Source organism: Hyla sarda, unplaced genomic scaffold, assembly GCF_029499605.1.
Source record: "Hyla sarda isolate aHylSar1 unplaced genomic scaffold, aHylSar1.hap1 scaffold_1046, whole genome shotgun sequence".
In the NCBI taxonomy this organism is placed as follows: domain Eukaryota; kingdom Metazoa; phylum Chordata; class Amphibia; order Anura; family Hylidae; genus Hyla; species Hyla sarda.
The window spans coordinates 74,013-94,256 of record NW_026607665.1 but is presented as its reverse complement, the minus strand read 5'-3'; the positions used below and the strand labels follow the sequence as shown (position 1 = coordinate 94,256).

At 46.5% G+C, this 20,244-nt stretch overlaps 3 protein-coding genes across 3 annotated transcripts; 1 reads left to right on the top strand and 2 right to left on the bottom strand.

The window, feature by feature from the left end:
- Positions 1 to 2,844: 2,844 nt before the first annotated feature.
- LOC130299325 (histone H1B-like) lies at positions 2,845 to 3,517 on the bottom strand. Its single transcript, XM_056551420.1, has one exon. The coding sequence runs from the start codon at positions 3,493 to 3,495 to the stop codon at positions 2,845 to 2,847; it is 651 nt and encodes a 216-aa protein (XP_056407395.1). The 5' UTR covers positions 3,496 to 3,517.
- A 9,998-nt stretch (positions 3,518 to 13,515) lies between these two features.
- LOC130299333 (histone H2A type 1-like) lies at positions 13,516 to 13,982 on the bottom strand. Its single transcript, XM_056551429.1, has one exon. It carries the CDS (start codon positions 13,980 to 13,982, stop codon positions 13,590 to 13,592), a length of 393 nt encoding a protein of 130 aa, XP_056407404.1. The 3' UTR covers positions 13,516 to 13,589.
- A 5,600-nt stretch (positions 13,983 to 19,582) lies between these two features.
- On the top strand, positions 19,583 to 19,963 carry LOC130299338 (histone H2B 1.1). The gene has a single exon (XM_056551435.1). It carries the CDS (start codon positions 19,583 to 19,585, stop codon positions 19,961 to 19,963), a length of 381 nt encoding a protein of 126 aa, XP_056407410.1.
- Positions 19,964 to 20,244: the final 281 nt, after the last annotated feature.

The following is a 20,244-nucleotide window of genomic DNA, read 5'->3' as shown; positions in this document are numbered from 1 at the left end:
CGGCTCAGCTTGTGAATAAATCGGCCGTGCATGGAAGCCTGAAGGGGAGAGATCGGTGGGGTCTATTTTAACCAATAACATTAATAACCACAGGGTCCTGAGATTACTTTTATGCTTCATAATAAATGGTATATATATATATATATATATATATATATATATATATATATATATATATTTTATTCCCTGTAACTTTCCTCTTTTTATTCGAATTTAATTGTTCCTTTTGCTCCATTCTTTTCCCTTCCATTATTAGTATCCCATTCTCTATCCCTTCCCTCCCAGGAGGCTGAGATTCTCGGACACTTATTCGGATAGAGAACACCGGAGGTCTAGGAGATGATTTACTATTAATAGATTAGTCCTGAGCTTTTTTCTATTAGCGCTATATTCACACGGACACGCGTTATATTCACATCGGGGAGGATTTTTATCAATGACGGGCCCGGGAATCTCTCCCCCCCACTAAGACTTCATCAGGTCTAAATACACGGTGATCGCTGACAGGATTTGGTAGAACAGAGCATGTGACTTAATCGGCCAATCCCCGTTCAATGTGGAATATATGTAAAGATCTAGCCGACTTACAAATGTCAGAACAATTCTGTATAGAAGAAGGGATTTGGCGGCCTCTCTAGTCCCTTTCCTGACTGTGTGTAGGAAGGAAAGCTGCTGACCTCTAGATGCCCTTGTCTGATTGGATGTGCAGCGGAATAAAATGGATTGTAAAACAACCGCACGATCAGGGTTCACACTGGGCGATCTCTTGCAGCTGAGTGACATAATATCGGAATTTAGTACATTAAATAACAACAAAATGACAATGTATAAAATACAGGATAGCTTTCCCCGCCGCATTCTCAGCAGTGTCGGGCTGCAGGATGTGATCGGTATCAGGTCTGGAATAGGACAGGGACGCGGCTCCTCTATATACTCTGCAGGGAAGACCCCGTATACACCCACCATTGTGATGTCAGCCCCGGACATAGTGTCCTCTCTCCTCTCCGCCTCACTAGAATCCCCCTGATCGGCCCCAGCAGTTTCCCCTCCGCCGCCTTTTTCTTCCTATTTACAGAAACAAGAGGAATGTAGTCACGTGTACAGGGAAGAGGACGAGACAAAGGGAGAAACGATCAGAAGAAGAGCGGGAATTTCAAAATGGTCAACTGCAGTGATCAACCAATGAGCGAACATTCGGGTCTATAACTCCGCCTAGAGTTAACCCTTTAGTGTCCTCTATGCATCAATTAGTCACAAGTGTCGGGAGACTGAAGCCAGCAGCACCGATCACACAGGGACATTACACTGCGGAGGTCACGATTTACATCACTATAGTAACTGAATATAATTCAGTACTGAGGGGGTTCACTGCAGAGAACAATCCCGGGATCCTGCTTATGAGAACAGGCGGAGTATAGGAGCAGAACAATGGAGAGGATAAGGAATCAGCTCGTTCTATAGATAATTTGGTGGCTCTGATAAGAGCCTTTGTGTTGTATGCGGGTCCCGATTAGATCTAAGCTCTCTCCCCACGGATCCTGCGGGCCAGCTGGATGTCTTTGGGCATGATGGTGACCCTCTTGGCGTGGATGGCGCACAGATTGGTGTCCTCAAAGAGTCCCACCAGGTAAGCCTCGCTGGCCTCCTGCAGGGCCATGACCGCCGAGCTTTGGAAGCGAAGATCAGTCTTGAAGTCCTGGGCGATCTCTCTTACCAGGCGCTGGAAGGGGAGCTTCCGGATCAGCAGCTCGGTGGACTTCTGGTAGCGGCGGATCTCACGGAGAGCCACTGTACCTGGACGGTAGCGGTGAGGCTTCTTCACCCCACCAGTGGCGGGAGCGCTCTTCCTGGCGGCCTTAGTAGCCAGCTGCTTGCGGGGAGCTTTCCCTCCGGTGGATTTACGAGCGGTCTGCTTGGTCCTGGCCATGATCCTCTGTATACGTACACAGCGGAGAAGTGATGGAGAACGAGCGCGGAGCAGAACATTTATTCTCCTCGTCTTGTCCCCATTGGTTCATGTAAACCCCACCCCTGCATCCCATTGGCTGATTCTTACAACCAATGAGCCCGCCAAAATACGTGTGACGTCAGCAATTGTTCTTTGTTAGAAAGAGGCAGGACCCATCCTCGCCCTATTCGAGCCTTCCCTGCGGATGGACGTAACTCCCGATAATAGCGCCCTCCCCCGTGTCCCCTCAGACATGACGCGGTACCGCATTTCGGGTGTTCACACTGATTGCCTGCCGCTCCCCTATATTCAGACACTATTCGGGACTGCATGACTTTAAATAGTAATAAAACTAAGCAGCAAACTAACCCTCGGGATGGGGGAAATAATATGTGCACAACCTATTACCCAAAGGGTTACATTTATCCCCAAATATCTGGTAAATCAATAATTTCCATAATCCCGTTTATCCTTAGGGCGTCTATCACAGCAGTGTAAATCCTTATAGTTTATACATAGGATCTACAATGTGTTACAATAGTGACACCTGGTGGAGAGATTTATAATCTTTTTGTTGCCGATTTGTAACAATAATTATATTTCCCCCAAGCGCTGACCCTACAAGTGTTACAGCGGCAGAAAGATACAATGGTTGGTTACAGAACAGACTCAGCTGAGTGTTCATAAGGGGATCTAGAACTAGTAAAGGCAGATGTATTGGGATTGATAAAATATAATAAAGTGATGATAATATAGAAGGGATTTATATCACTGTATTATATCCTTTATGTATCCCGGGGGTTACACGGGCGGGCATTGATCGTACAGCTCTGTCTGGAGGAGGTGGTGGCTCTGAAAAGAGCCTTTGTGGGATAAGTACAGGACGAGTCTCCCGATTATTTCTTAGCCGCGCTCTTCTTGGCTTTAGTCACCTTCTTAGCCGGGCTCTTGGCAGCTTTGGGTTTGGCCGCCTTCTTAGCCGGGCTCTTGGTCACCTTCTTGGGAGCAGCCTTCGGCTTCTTGGGGCTCTTGGCCGCTGCAGGCTTCTTGGCTTTCTTCGGACTCTTGGCCGCTGCAGGCTTCTTGGCTTTCTTCGGGCTCTTGGCCGCGCTCGGAGCCTTCTTTGGCTTCTTAGGGGATTTGGTCGCTTTCTTAGCTGCTGCAGGCTTCTTGGCCGCAGCCGCCGGCTTCTTCTTGGCCGCCTTGTCCTTAGTCTCCAGCTGGTTCTTGTTGATCTTGAAGGATCCGGAGGCGCCGCTGCCTTTCACCTGGAGCAGGGTTCCCTTGGTCACCAGCCCCTTGATGGCCAGCTTCAGGCGGCTGTTGTTCTTGTCTACATCGTATCCTCCGGCAGCCAGAGCCTTCTTCAGGGCGGCCAGAGACACCCCACTGCGCTCCTTAGAGGCGGACACGGCTTTAACGAGCAGCTCGGACACGCTGGGACCGGAGGGTTTGTGGCTTTTCTTGGCGGCTGATTTCTTCGGCTGCTTCTTGGATTTTGCGGCCGGTTCGGCGGGAGGAGCAGCGGCTGGTGCGGTTTCTGCCATCTTATAAATCACAACTACAGAAATATCGTGAAGGATAAATGCTGAGACCGGAGCTGCTGGCGCCTCTTATATGTACAGCGGCTGCGCAATGATTGGCTGCTGAGATGTCACCGTCCGGAGCTGCTATTGGCTGACACAGAGAACAGGCCCCGCCCCAACCCGTCTGGACCCGGCCGAAGTTCCGCTACAACCTTGTGCTTCCCTGCCCGGGATAAAATATCTTTACCGGCTAGAACCGGACAGGAGAGCTCCCCTTCTCCGTGTCTTCCTCCTCCCTAACATCCCCCCTAACGGTTTATACCCGTCATTATCGGAGGTGCCGGGGAGGAGCCGGGAGGAGGCCCCGGGATCTCCGCCACAGTCTTCCCGATCTGCACATCACTGTGTATCCGGGAATATAAATCTGCTGCTGGGGATCGTTCCTTCTATTCCCGGCACCGGTCACCATCACACGGATCTTTACTACAACATCTACCGTCCAGGAAGCTGATTGCACGATGCGGAGACGGCCTGGAGCTGCTGAGAGCCCCGGAGGGTAACACAGGCGGCGCCTCCGCTCACTGCCAGCTCCCTGTCCGGATATATAGATATAATACGGACAACGTGTCCATTTACTGACCCGGAGATGATGGGGGGAGTTGTCTACAAGTAGATGTGATGACTGTTCTCTCCTTCATCTTCCTTACAGCTGCCCGACCCATAACACCCGCAGATGTCTCCTCATGTCTGCAGAGAGCACTTGGCCCGGGTGCGGGGGGGAGGAGGAGGATTTGGACATAGAGCTGGGGCTCCTACCCCCTGGGGATATTCTCTCACATCCCGGCTGTGCCGGAGGTCAGGGGGAAGGGGATACAGATTCTCCATGATGGGGAATTATGTGATCTCCCTGTTGTTATTCTTTGTAATCTCCAACGTGTTTTGAAGCCACCGGGCAGGAGCTGTCACAGCTGATCCGGCGTCGGGGAGTGTTCGGGCCGGGAACTGAGGAAGGAGATGCCGCAGTTAAAAGATATAACCCGGTCCCCGACTGAAGCTCTGGAAGTAGAAGTGGTCGGGTCGGAGGATCGTGTCCGGGCTGCTTAGCGGTGAGAAAGGAGACAGTGATAGCGGGAACCGGCGAGGACAGAGCGGAGGGAGCGGAGAGCAGTGACGGGGTCAGAGGGGCTGAAGATGGAAGGAGAAGAACAAAGAAGTCAGAATCCTGATCCAGATACAAGAGACTCCGTATTCTCTGTAGGATCCTTCCCCCTCACAGAATGTCTTCTATCCCCAGATCCCTCGTCTGTTAAGTGATGACCCCGAGGATCCTATTGTGATTTCTCTCACAGATTATCTCCATTACAGGACCTGCTTGTACATTACCAGGATGACATCGGGGATTCTTATATTGGTTGTATATATGGTCCTGATAACAGAGAACATTATACCTAGGAGAGAAAGCCCTATCCCGGCCGCTGCACTGATACTTCCATGTCATATTTGTATTCCACACAACAATTGTATGAAGCCAGTCCGCCTGCTGAATCCCAGCTCCTGTGCTCGGGAAAGGTGGAGAGCCGCACAGCAAGCATCAGACTGCCGACATCCAAGAGGAACTCCAGCCGGGCGGACAATAAAACTCTTCTTCTTTATTATCTTCTAATTAATAATGTAATAAAATATTATGTTTACCTCATACAATGCACGGAATGATAATGTATCATATTAATATAAATGGTTTATATAGATAACAATGTGAATTCATACAAATGTAACAGGCTTAGTCCACAAACTAGACTCAACCCTACAGGTTCGGAACGGGATATAACACGGTATAAGTATAACCATAAATCCTCCTGTCTCTGATAGAATGATGTCATTTCTACTTCCAATGTAAATGTGCAGAGGGACCGATGACGTCACGGCCCATGTACATTAGGGACATGTCACCTACTGTGTTACAGAATGTCCGTGTCATGTATTGTATAGATGACACCAGACCCACAGCCCATCCACAACGGGGTAACATTATAAAGTAATAAATTATTTGTTTTGTGCAGTCTCTCCAGGACCAACACATCTTATTCACTCTTTATGATGGACTCCTGTCTGTTAGTTTCCACGTTGATACATTAGTTATTTATTCATTTGTTTATTCTTATTAATACATTGTTGTTACATTGTATACTTTTGTAATTCCCCTTCCTGCTCTCAACGAGACTTCTCAGGAGAATTAGGGGTTAATGAGCAGAGACTGTAATAGAGTAATACTTTTTTATTTTTATATACACAGGTTGTCATTGAATACAACTATTGGTGATCGGGACTAAACCGCGTAGATTCCATTCCTACCACAAGTGCAGAGACCTGCCCAGTATTATCATAAGGTGTCTGAACAGTAGGTCCCAGTTCACACATGAGATCGCGGCTGCACTGTCATCTCTTGCCAGGTTTCCCCGGTCAGGGGCCGGAGGTCTCTGATAGAATTTCCCTTCCTTGGAAAAGATTCATCCTGAGCTTTTCTGTTATTAGCGCTATATTCACAAGGACAAGCGTTATATCCAGATCTGCTAGATAGGATAAGGTCACATTCAAGTATTTGTTTAGAGAAGCCGAAGACTTTGTCAGTGACGGGAATCTCCTCCCCGGTATACAGGCTCCGATACATGTATCTCTATGGGGTTTATTTGGTTAACCTTCTGTTTAATGCAAATTAGAATCGAATCCTTAATTGAATTACTAGGTAACCGCGTAATAACAGGAAACCACAGAATTGTCGGGAACCTGATAATCACCAATGTAATTGCTGTTAATTGACACAAGATGTCGCTGTTGTACAATGAATGGAATAAAGAACTAGAACTGTGCGGCGAGTAGATGGCGCTATATTTATTAAAACAGTATAAATCCTTACAGTTACAGTTTATACAGATCAGATACATTGTGTTACAATAGTGACACCTGCTGGTGAGAGATTTGTATTCTAATCTTTACATGTTACCAAAGTGTAACGTCGAATATTTATATTTTCTCAGGTTCTAATTGAGACACAAATAGATACAACGATAGATGGTGACTAAGACTTGTAATAACAACACAACAAGTTCAGCTGCTCTTATATCTGGTATAGGATAATCAGGGTTGGAAGAGTCTAGAATATATACATACATCTGCATTGTGCTTGATATAACAAAACATAATAATAAAGTGATGTAATATAGAAGAGCTTGTATATTAGGATGTGGAGTTACAGATTTCCAGTCTCCAAGGTGATGAATTATGTGATCTCCTTGTTGGAGCTGCGGGGCAGGAGCTGTCACCTCTGATCGGGCTCCGGGGAGTGTTCGGGCCGCCAGGAGAGAAGAGAGATGCCGCAATATAATCCGGGGAGAAAGAGGAGAAAGGGGAAAGTGATAGAGAGAACGGGGATAAAGTCACCATTATACTTATATATGACATGTCTAATAGACGTGTTGGGCGCATACATTCGCAATGCGAATATTTATCTTGAATATTTGCATTTTTCTTTTTTTTGTCATATCACAGTGATCATCCCTCCCTGCTTCAAGCTTATGGTTTAAACAAGGCTCCAATACTCGTTACAGTGTCAGACATTCACATATGGGCCTATGAGACTGATCATGTTTGCTGAAGATCACGCGATATTGTGCATGTTAATTTTATGGCGCATAGTAAAAAAAAAAGGCCGCAAATTGTACGAATATTTGTCAATATATTAGCGAAATATCGCGAATTCTAATGTGGCCTATTCCGCTCAATGTCTATGAGAGAAAATGCCATATATCGGCCTCTATTCCGGACACTGTTTGGGGCCGTGTACCCCTCATTCCCCCGAGGAGTCCGGGGAATATTGGTCTTTATATAGGAAAGTGTTTTATTTCTTTTCTGTTTAGTTTTTTCTTCCAGTATCAGCTGGAGGACTATGAACCCTGCGCTGCTGTTAGTTATCGGGGTGAAAGGTCACAGGAGGATTGTGTCCTCTATGGAAAGGGTTCAGGTCTTTTATTAGGACAGATTTTGTTACGTTCATTGTTCTTGTTAAGATCCTGATAGATGGGGAATTATTTATCATATATTGGGGGTACAGTCCACATAAAACATAGGCCGCTCTTTTTCTGTAATTTCTTATAGATAGAAACTGACGTGAATTCCTCCGGTCTGACCCCAGATCACGTGGGGTTATACATTTTTAGTGGCGGCTGCAACACTGGGAAACCCTGATCCACACCCGCGGGTCCTTAGGAGATCTTCAGGTAGGTTACACTTTTATCCCCAGAATAACTTGGAGCATTGATCAGAATATTGGATTAATTTGTCTATGAAGTTGCGACTTTTTGCTCAGGGAATAGTATAATTTAATGCGGAAGATTTTTTTTAGCCCGTATCACAAACCTAAAACTAATAATCATAAATCTAGAATATATAATAGTTATTCTGAAATAAGAAGTATAAATGACTGTTATCATTTAGTTTAAAGCTCCATAGGGTCTTCTTGTCTCTTATACAGAATGGGCAGCAGGAGGCCGCGGCTGTAACACAATGACCTGTCCCTGCTGCACAAGTCATATGGGAGATATCTGTTGTATTATTGTCATTTTTTTTTTAAATAATACATTATTAATTTATTATATATATCTGCAAGAGATCGCCCAGTGTGAACCCTGATCTTGCGGTTGTTTTACAATCCATTTTATTCCGCTGCACATCCAATCAGACAAGGGCATCTAGAGGTCAGCAGCTTTCCTTCCTACACACAGTCAAGAAAGGGACTAGAGAGGCCGCCGAATTCCTTCTTCTATACAGAATTGTTCTGCCATTTGTAAGTCGGCTAGATCTTTACATATATTCCACATTGAACGGGGATTGGCCGATTAAGTCACATGCTCTGTTATAACAAATCCAATAATTCTTCCCCATAACTGTCAATCTCAATCACCAATTAGAATGGTTTCTATAATTGAGCAGAGATCTAATTGCTTATTAAGATTGACAGTTAGAGGAAAGTATCTGTCTATTGGCCAGAACCGAGCATGTGACATCATCATGTGACTTCATCATCCAATTCCCATTCAGTGTGGAATATTTAAACCTCTGCTAGTATTAAAAAAAAAGGCAGAATAATTTTGTATAGCACCTCTGTGTAATGTAATTAAAAATAATATAATTTAATAATAAATAGTATTAAAAAATCACATATGTATATAAAAGAAATCAAGGACGCAGTTGGTCATTGGTGTCCCTGGGGGCCCCATGTGCTGAAACTCTGCAGGCGGCTGCCCTCAGTTCACATTTTGTCAGCAGTAGTCATAAGCTGTTCTATTCACTGACAGCAGTAGTCATAAGTAGTTCTATTCACTGACAGCAGTAGTCATAAGCTGTTCTAATCACCGACAGCAGTAGTCATAAGCTGTTCTATTCACTGACAGCAGTAGTCATAAGTAGTTCTATTCACTGACAGCAGTAGTCATAAGCTGTTCTATTCACTGACAGCAGTAGTCATAAGCTGTTCTATTCACTGACAGCAGTAGTCATAAGTAGTTCTATTCACTGACAGCAGTAGTCATCAGCAGTTCTATTCACTGACAACAGTAGTCATAAGCAGTTCTATTCACTGACAGCAGTAGTCATAAGCTGTTCTATTCACTGACAGCAGTAGTCATAAGATGTTCTATTCACTGACAACAGTAGTCATAAGCAGTTCTATTCACTGACAGCAGTAGACATAAGCTGTTCTATTCACTGACAACAGTAGTCATAAGCAGTTCTATTCACTGACACCAGAAGTCATAAGCTGTTCTATTCACTGACAACAGTAGTCATAAGCAGTTCTATTCACTGACAGCAATAGTCATAAGCTGTTCTATTCACTGACAGCAGTATTCATAAGCAGTTCTATTCACTGACAGCAGTAGTCATAAGCTGTTCTATTCACTGACAGCAGTAGTCATAAGCTGTTCTATTCACAGACAGCAGTAGTCATAAGCTGTTCTATTCACTGACAGTAGTAGTCATAAGCTGTTCTATTCACTGACAGCAGTAGTCATAAGTTGTTCTATTCACTGACAGCAGTAGTCATAAGTATTTCTATTCACTGACAGCTTTTTTTTTTTATACAGTTTGTCATTACACTAAATGTAACTACTGATGATCAGGACTGAACAGTGTAGAACCATCACCACCGCCTGTGCAGAGGCCAGTATATATCATCTCAGGTGTATAATACATCTCTATAATGTGGAATATATGACCCCAGTAGTGCACATGAATCCCCTGTGTCATACGGGTAATGTACAAGCAGTTCATATAATGGAGATATTATGTGAGTTACAAATTACAATAGGATCCTGGAGACCATCAGTTATTAGAATAGGGATCCGGAGATAGAATAGGGACACTGTTATCGCTGAGGATGATGGGGATGATTGTCAACTACATTACAGTCTGGACAATTGAGATGTTCAGTCCTTGAGAAAGGCGCAAATAATCGACGTAACCTGTGACAGCAGTAATTACATCTGTAACGACGTTCAGCACCAAAGTAGTTAACAGCACCTCCACCAACTGTTCTGGGACCACATGGTCGGGGCAGGAGGCACTAGGACCCAGCGCTCTGCAGGGAAGACCTCACCCCTGGGCGCTGTCCAGTAATATCAGTGACCCTCGTATTCTACAGCCAAAGGAGACAAATCTGGGGACAAGTTCTGCTTCACTGCGACTCGGCTTCTACGGACTAAAGTGCATAGAACAGTTCTGATGTAGACAATATATACAGTATAAAGCGGCTGCACTGATAGAATATCAGCCACAAATATAACAAGGATAATTCTAGCAGATAGAAGCCCCAGCTCTATTATAGACAATGTGGCGGCTCTTAGAAGAGCCTTTGGGGTGACAGCAGGAGGCGGAGCAGGTTACTTGGCGCTGGTGTTCTCTGCAGTTAACCCCCTCAGTACTGAATTATATTCAGTTACTATAGTGATGTAAATCGTGTGATCCGCAGTGTAATGCGCCTGTGTGATCGGTGCTGCTGGCTTCAGTCTCCCGACACCTGTGACTGTAATTGATGCATAGAGGACACTAAAGGGTTAACTCTAGGCGGAGGGGAAACTGTTGGGGCCGATCAGGGGGATTCTAGTGAGGCGGAGAGGAGAGAGGACACTATGTCCGGGGCTGACCTCACAATGGTGGGTGTATACGGGGTCTTCCCTGCAGAGTATATAGAGGAGCCGCGTCCCTGTCCTATTCCAGACCTGATACCGATCACATCCTGCAGCCCGACACTGCTGAGAATGCGGCGGGGAAAGCTATCCTGTATTTTATACATTGTCATTTTGTTGTTATTTAATGTACTAAATTCCGATATTATGTCACTCAGCTGCAAGAGATCGCCCAGTGTGAACCCTGATCGTGCGGTTGTTTTACAATCCATTTTAACTGTCAGCGATCACCGTGTATTTAGACCTGATGAAGTCTTAGTGGGGGGAGAGATTCCCGGGCCCGTCATTGATAAAAATCCTCCCCGATGTGAATATAACGCTTGTCCGTGTGAATATAGCGCTAATAGAAAAGCTCAGGACTAATCTATTAATAGTAAATCATCTCCTAGACCTCCGGTGTTCTCTATCCGAATAAGTGTCCGAGAATCTCAGCCTCCTGGGAGGGAAGGGATAGAGAATGGGATACTAATAATGGAAGGGAAAAGAATGGAGCAAAAGGAACAATTAAATTCGAATAAAAAGGAAAGTTACAGGGAATAAATATATATATATATATATATATATATATATATATATATATATATATATATATATATATATATACCATTTTTATTATGAAGCATAAAAGTAATCTCAGGACCCTGTGGTTACTAATGTTATTGGTTAAAATAGACCCCACCGATCTCTCCCCTTCAGGCTTCCATGCGCGGCCGATTTATTCACAAGCTGAGCCGAGACAGCAGGAGGGTGAGCGTACACCGGCCTTTTACTATTAATTCAGGACTATAATTTACGAATATTGCGCATAGGACTCACAATTTCATTGGTAGCATACACACAGTGCGATATCATACATTGTGTCCAACCAAAACTATTCAAATGGTGTTTTATGTTTCTTTATTGGAATTAATATTGAGACATTTTCTTAGTAACAAAGTGTTTCTAGTGTCTCATTCGTTACATCTAACGGGATTGTTACTTTTTATAACAGCTCAGCCTTTCCTTCACTTCACCGATCTGTCTGTTTTACTAGTGCAATAATGGGTTAACTATTTTATGTGATTACTATCTATTTTAACAATAATACTAGTATCTAAAGGGCTCTGAGATGACTATTATGTTTCATGATCAATGTTATTGTTCTCCGAGAGACCCAGCTAAGACTATCTAGTTTACTACAACTTTCCTCGTTTTATTCTTAATTATATTTGTGTCATTTATATTTTTATTTATTCATTATTCTCATTCTACAGCGATAATTGTAGAATGAGCGGGAAAATAACAGTTCTATAGCCGGATACCGAGCTCTTATTGGCTGATCTCCGGCCGGTGCATTGCCGTGGAATGAGATTTGCCATAGAATGAGATGGTCCGCCTCCATCACATCCTATTGGCTCTCTCTTGTCACGTGACATATTTAAACGTCACGCATCGATGCGCACAGCAGTGTCAGTTTGGCTATCACAGGGAGAGGATCTCCTCTCCCTGTGATAGCTGAAGCTGCACGGAGCTCTCATGGCCTCTGTGGCCCGACAGAAGTTCACACATGTACTCAGCTCATACGGCTGCCTCATATACATTTACTGTTGATCCACAGCGCTATCGGGATCCCTATGCCCGATGGCGCTGTCATCAGGATCCCCACGCCCGCAGCTCTACACCCCGTCCCCCGCATCTCTACTCCCCGTCCCCCGCAGCTCTACTCCCCGTCCCCCGCAGCTCTACTCCCCGTCCTACGCAGCTGTACTCCCCGTCCCCTGTGAACGCTCAGGGAGCGATCCACAGCGCTATGGGGATTCCTACGCCCGATGGCGCTGTCATCAGTGTGCGTCCCCGCGAGCGCCCCATGCCCGCAGCTGTACTCCCCGTCCCTCCGTAGCTCTACTCCCCGTCCCGTTAACGCTCAGGGAGCGGGGAACAGAAAGTAGAGCATCGGGCGCAGGTAAAGTAGTACTGCGCATGCGCAGCACTACGCAAATAACTTAACCTGCGCCCGATGCTCTACTTTCTGTTTCCCGCTCCCTGAGTGTTAACGGGACGGGGAGTAGAGCTGCGGGGGGCGGAGGACGGGGAGTAGAGCTGCGGGCGTGGGGCGCTCGCGGGGACGCACACTGATGACAGCGCCATCGGGCATCGGGATCCCGATAGCGCTGTGGATCAACAGTAAATGTATAGGAACCAGCCGTATGAGCTACGTAAATGTGTGAACTTCTGTCGGGCCACAGAGGCCATGAGAGCTCCGTACAGCTTCAGCTATCACAGGGTGAGGAGATCCTCTCCCTGTGATAGCCAAACTGACACTGCTGTGCGCATCGATGCGTGCCGTTTAAATATGTCACGTGACAAGAGAGAGCCAATAGGATGTGATGGAGGCGGACCATCTCATTCTATGGCAAATCTCATTCCACGGCAATGCACCGGCTCTGGGGCGATTATTCCCGGTCACTGTATACAGCGAGTGCCGGGATCTTTATGTAACCAACGATAGAGAAGCGCTGACCCCCTGATCGGCTGGATGGAGGCCGCGCTGTGTAATGTGGCTGGAGATCCGATGTGTTCAGGAGCTTCCATTACACAGGAGGCTACAGTATAGGGGGCGCCATCTCTACACTGCGGTCCCGTCTATTGTGGAGGATCCGTAAACTATATCGTGAGAAAACGTATTCATTACGAGACTTAACCCTTCCAATACAAACTACATTCTGCACAACCCGCACTGTGTCCTATACTAGATAAAATGTGCCGGATGTTGTTTAATCCCTATAACAGCCCAGATCCCTATCACACCCGAGATCAGCGGCGCCAGCTCTGTAGGAGACAATGTGGTGGCTCTTAGAAGAGCCTTTGGTGTTCGGGATGATCTGGGATAAGCGGTGATCACTTGCTCTTGGCCGCTTTGCTGCTCTCGGTCTTCTTGGGCAGCAGCACGGCCTGGATGTTGGGCAGGACGCCTCCCTGGGCGATGGTCACCCCACCCAGCAGCTTGTTCAGCTCCTCGTCATTGCGCACGGCCAGCTGCAGGTGACGGGGGATGATGCGGGTCTTCTTGTTGTCCCGGGCGGCGTTACCGGCCAATTCCAGGATCTCAGCGGTTAAATACTCCAGCACAGCGGCCAGGTAGACCGGAGCACCGGCGCCCACCCTCTCGGCATAGTTCCCTTTGCGGAGAAGTCTGTGCACACGACCGACGGGGAACTGGAGTCCTGCCCGGGATGAGCGGGTCTTTGCCTTAGCCTGAACCTTCCCTCCTTGTTTGCCGCGTCCAGACATAATTAATACTGAAAACTAAATACTCAAGAGAAGTCTCTCTGTGATGTAACTGAGATATTCCCTAGCATCCCTCAGCAGCACAATGTGGGGGTGTGTCTCCGCCCCTGTGAGCAAATGGGACCTGGGATTTTTTAATGATTTAAATAAAAAAATACCCCGGAACCTCCCCCCCCCCCCCTGGTATAAAGCACCAGGATCACACTAGAACAGTGAGTTTTTTGTCTGTCCTAGTGTGAGCATGGACGTTCCACGCTCCCCCTACCTACTTTCTCTTTTCTTGCAGGTGATCCGCCGGTTTGCTGCACGCCGTCATCTTTCCTGGGTCCGGGAGGATTCGCGGACCCCACGCTAGCCGCACTTCCGGTTTCGGCGCCATTTTCCTGTAGCCCGAGGATTGCGGGACGTCACTTCCGGCGGATCCGTACAGAGCAGTATAGAGTTCTTATTAGGGGGAGCCCAAATATGTTAGAGATCAAGGGTGCTTAGGTGATATGGTTAGGTAAAGGTTTCCTAGAGTTGAGGTAAGAGATTTGATTTATTATTAAGTTTCCGGGCACAGGACCCGGAAGTGGGAGGGGCTTATATATTTTTTGGCGCAATTTGCAGCTACTTAAACGCCCCCTAGCCTGGCTCTGGTCTCTTGGAGCCAGAAGACTATTGTCTGAAAGCTACTAGACGTTTACCCTATTCGGTGTGTTGTTTCCACACTTAATATACCTGAGAAATAGGTATTCTTACTGCCCTGATAGGAGGAGTCCATTTATACTTGCGAGTTGATTTTTTCCCTTACATTTTAAATCCTTTCTCTTACCTCTTAGATGTCTTCTATGGATTCTGGAGGCTCTGGAGGGCGTAGGGAGACCCATGGGAAATCCTCCCACAAGAGGAAGCATTTGGAGTGTAACTCATGCAAGACTCCCCTTCCAGACGGATACGATTATCCTATTTGTTCCACATGTCGCCCCAGGTTACCACCAGACACTGAGCCTTCTATGCAGGACATGTTCTGCTGGGTTAAGGATTTCGTTTTTTCTTCCATCAAAGAATTGAAGGATTCATTAACCACTGCTCCTCCTCCTAAGAAGAAGCCCAGACTAAGCGATAGGCCTGTAGTTGTACACTCTGATGAAGAATTCAGGGTTATAGATGAGACAAAATCATCTAGTTCAGAGGAAGAGGAGCTTCAGGGGAAAGTATTTTTTCCTATGGAGAAGTTTCCGAAATTTATCAGAGCTGTGCAAGCAGAGAATGCACCAGCCACCCGCGAGGACGCTCCTTCTACCTCCAGGGGGCCTAGAGTTTTCCCGATTGAGGACACGGTCCTAGACTTAATGAAGGCAGAATGGATCAACCCAGAGAAGGCACCTGTTATAAATAAAAGGTTTAAAACTCTTTACCCCATGGATCAGGAAAGATCTAAGGATTGGGTCAACCCACCAAAGGTGGATTACGCCATCGCCAAACTTTCTAAGAGAACCATTATCCCATCTGATGATGGTTCTAGTCTCAAGGATCCCATGGACCGACGCATGGAGGTCACTCTCAGAAGATCGTATACAGCATCTTCCAGCCAGTGTGCTGTAGGGAATGCCTCCTTTGAGGTCATAAGAGCTATGAGATCTTGGCTTTCAAGAATACAGGATGACAGACTCTGGGGTCAGTAGACAGGACTTACTTAGGTCCTTTAAATATGTTAACCTAGGTATGGACTACCTATATGACTCAAATTGTCAACAGGTGAAGCTAGCTTCTAGAAACATGGCCCTATCTTCAGCTGCTAGGAGGGCTCTTTGGTTAAGACCATGGCCTGGAGACAGTCATTCCAAGTACATTCTTGGTAATCTGGAGTTCAATCCGGCTAAATTATTTGGTCCTGAACTTGACACCATTATGGAGGAGCTCTCCAATAAAAAGGGGAAGAACCTTCCTTTATCAGAGAAGTCCTATCGCGGGCGCTATAATCAACCCAGGAGAGATCGATCTCCACAAGGTAACAGGCAATATAGAGGTTCTGGACGTGGCAGAGGATCAGGATCCACAAGGAAGGGATCATCTAGAGCCAGAGGCTCAAAAAAGCCAGAATTCTGACGCGAGAAGTCTACCTGTAGGCGGGCGCCTTCATTTTTTTCTCAAGACTTGGAAAACTCTAATAAAAGATGTTTGGGTCATAAATGTAGTGGAGAATGGTTATTTCTTTCCCCTAACGTATCTCCCTCCAGAGAGGTGTCTAATATCCCCCTCTCTAGCTTCTGCAAAACAGGAGGCTTTAGAGGAAGCCATCCTAGAGCTTATCTCAAGTTCTGCGGTAGAACCTGTTCCCAGACACGAGAGGGGCACGGGGGTCTATTCCCCAGTGTTCCTAGTACCCAAGCCTGGAAGAAAATGGAGGCTTATAATAGACCTCAGGTTTCTCAATCAATTTATAGTCAAGAAGAAATTTCGGATGGAGACTATAAGATCAGTAAAATCCCTCATTCTGAGAGACGATTACATGGCGTCATTAGACCTAAAAGACGCCTATTTTCACATTCCCATATTTCCAGGGCACAGGAAATTCCTAAGAATTGCTGTCTTTATCAAGGGAATTCTCCATCATCTCCAGTTCAAGGTTCTGCCATTTGGCATTTCCACAGCCCCGTTCGTATTCACAAAGGTGGTTTCATCCATGATGGCGATTCTCAGAAGACAGGGCATCAGAATCATACCCTATTTAGACGATTGGCTTTTTCTAGCCAAAACTCAGGAGGAGCTCAGCCATCACATCACCACCACACTAGACTTACTCCACAGTTTAGGTTGGATAGTGAATCTTCAGAAATCCAGACTATTTCCCACAAAGGAAATAACCTTTTTAGGGTTCTACTTGGATTCCCACAACATGAGAATCTATCTGTCTCCAGCACGGAAGGACAGGATATCCAGGGGATATCAATTCCTTCGAGTCCCCCGCAAGGTGTCACTGAGGACTCTCATGAGATTCCTAGGACTCCTATCCTCCTCAGTAGAAGCTGTCCCTTGGGCACTCTGGCACATGAGACCTCTCCAGACAGAGGTTCTCCAGGCCTGGGACAGGAGGAGTTCCTCTCTAGAGAGGTGTCTAAAACTTTCTCCCACAGTCCGCAGATCTCTAAACTGGTGGGCGAACCCCCAGGACGGAATGTCTCTGGTAGAACCTCAGTGGTCAATCCTAACGACAGACGCCTCAGGGTCAGGATGGGGAGCCCACCTGCTAGGGAGAAAGGTGAATGGCTGGTGGAGTACAGAAGAACTTCCTCTCTCTTCCAATATAAAGGAACTAAGGGCAATATATTATGCCCTTCTCCACTTCGCCCCCTCTCTCCTGGGACAAGCCGTCAAAATAAGGACGGACAACATGTCGGCTGTTTACTACATAAACAAGCAGGGAGGGACAAGATCAGTTCCACTGCTTCAAGAGGTGGCAAAGATCTTTCGATGGGCCGAGACTCGAGTTCTCAGGCTCTCCGCAGTCCACATAAGGGGAGTACACAATATCATAGCAGACCGTCTAAGCAGAGGTCTTACGCTACCGGGAGAATGGACTCTAGACCAGGATATATTCCTTCAGCTCATAGACCGCTGGGGTCTCCCGGAAATAGATCTTATGGCCACAAGATCCAATCGCAAACTAGACAAGTTCTGCTCCCTTTACCAGATGGACAAACCTCTCTATCTGGATGCAATGTCGGTCCCATGGAATTTCAAACTGGCCTACATATTCCCTCCTATCTCGATGATACCCAGGGTATTAATGAAGATCAGGCAGGATCAGGCCTCTGTGATTGCCATCATTCCCTTTTGGCCAAAAAGATCCTGGTTCTCCCAGCTCATTCAGATGAGCAAGGGAATATACTGGAAACTTCCTGTCAGGCAGAATCTTGTGTCTCAGGGCACTCAGTTCTGCCACAATCTCAAGACGCTCAATCTGACAGCATGGAAGTTGATAGGTCCTTATTAAAAGCCAGAGGGTTTTCGGACCGCATCCTTGAAACACTATCTCACTCTAGGAGTGAGGCAACCAACAAGGCCTATGCTAGAATCAAAAAGATTTTTTTCTCCTGGTGTGTCACCAAGAAGATCAATGCTTCTTCTCCATCCACTCCATCAATTCTCGAATTTTTACAGGATGGATTTGACAGAGGTCTCTCTCCAAATTCCATCAAGGTCCAACTAGCCGCACTGTCGGCGACCTTACAAAGACGACTGTTTCAGGAACCAGTGATAAAGTCATTTATCAAGGCCATCACTAGAATTCGTCCTAGAGCGGTGAAACCTGTGACACCCTGGGATCTGGCATTGGTCTTGCAACAATTGTGTGTTCAACCCTTTGAACCTTTAGAGGAAGTGGAACTTAGGTTCCTCACTCTTAAGGTGGTGCTACTTCTAGCTGTCACCACTGCAAAGAGAGTTGGTGAACTTCAAGCATTAGCTGCGGCAGAACCTTACACAGTTTCCTTGCAGGACAGAGTCCTTCTGAGATTCCTACCTTCTTTTTTGCCTAAGGTCCCCTCCTTCGCAAATATTAACCAGGTTATCTGTCTCCCAAAGTTTCCTGACTCTGAATCTTCCCAGAAGGACCTTACCTCCCTGGATCTGGTAAGATGCCTAAGGGTCTATCTAGATAGAACAAAACCATTCAGGAAAGCGGAGAATCTCCTCATTTTATTCCAGGGTGTAAAGAAAGGTGCCAAGGCATCTAAACCATCCATTTCAAGATGGATATGCGAATGCATAAATTTATGTTATACCTCTAGAGGGTTAACTTCACCAGAGTTCACCAGAGCGCACTCTACGAGATCTGTTTCTGCCTCTTGGGCAGAGCGTAACTCTGTTCCCTTGGAACAGATCTGCCAGTCCGCAACCTGGAACTCTCCACTCACTTTTTTAAAACATTATAGAGTGGATACCTTTTTGTCTAGCGAAACTACTTTCGCTAAGTCTATTATACAAACTGCTATGCAGGAAAACCCTCCCTAGGGGTGATTCTTGCTAGATCCCCACATTGTGCTGCTGAGGGACGCTAGGGAAGACTAAATTTAGAAAGTGAATTTGTTTTCCCTTAGTCTCCTCAGCAGCACAAGCTTCCCTCCCTTATTTTATTTTTGCTTTATAATCTACTCACTGTTCTAGTGTGATCCTGGTGCTTTATACCAGGGGGGGGGGGGGAGGTTCCGGGGTATTTTTTTATTTAAATCATTAAAAAATCCCAGGTCCCATTTGCTCACTGGGGCGAAGACACACCCCCACATTGTGCTGCTGCGGAAACTAAGGGAAAACAAATTAACTTTCTAAATTTAGTCTTCTTTCTGCTGCCTTTTATATGTTTCTGCTCCGCCCTTCGGCTCCCGTAATTGGGTAGATTTGAATCCTGCCAATGGTGACGAGACTCTAAGAAACACCAATAAACTGCACTGGGCGGGGCTTAAGACGCTCCCACAGGTCACATGATTTTCTCCTCCAGTAGAACAGTGAGCAGACAGCATTTCTTATTTGCATGGGCTGCATATAAATACGGCTGCGGTGGGAGGAGGAGGCATCATTATTCTCTCTGTTCTAGTGAAGGATTATTGTGATTGATCATCATGCCTGATCCCGCCAAGTCTGCACCAGCGCCCAAGAAGGGCTCTAAGAAAGCCGTGACCAAGACTCAGAAGAAGGACGGCAAGAAGCGGAGGAAGACCAGGAAGGAAAGCTATGCCATCTACGTGTACAAGGTGCTCAAGCAGGTCCACCCTGACACCGGCATCTCCTCCAAGGCCATGGGTATCATGAACTCCTTTGTCAACGATATCTTCGAGCGCATCGCAGGGGAAGCCTCCCGCCTGGCTCACTACAACAAGCGCTCCACCATCACCTCCCGGGAGATCCAGACCGCCGTGCGCCTGCTGCTGCCTGGAGAGCTGGCCAAGCACGCCGTGTCCGAGGGCACCAAGGCCGTCACCAAGTACACCAGCGCCAAGTAACCTGCTCCGCCTCCTGCTGTCACCCCAAAGGCTCTTCTAAGAGCCACCCACATTGTCTATAATAGAGCTGGGGCTTCTCCTGTCTGTATTCCCCGTATTCTGTTCTGTATATGTGGCCGCTATTCTGTCAGTACAGTCTATTGATACTATATATATTCTGCTCCGGGATCGGGTGAGATCAGAGCGGCGGCTGCGGTTCTCTCTGACTGCAGGATGTATATTCTCATGTGCCCACACGTCGTCTCTCCACGATCAATAAATCATTCACTGACCGGGGAATC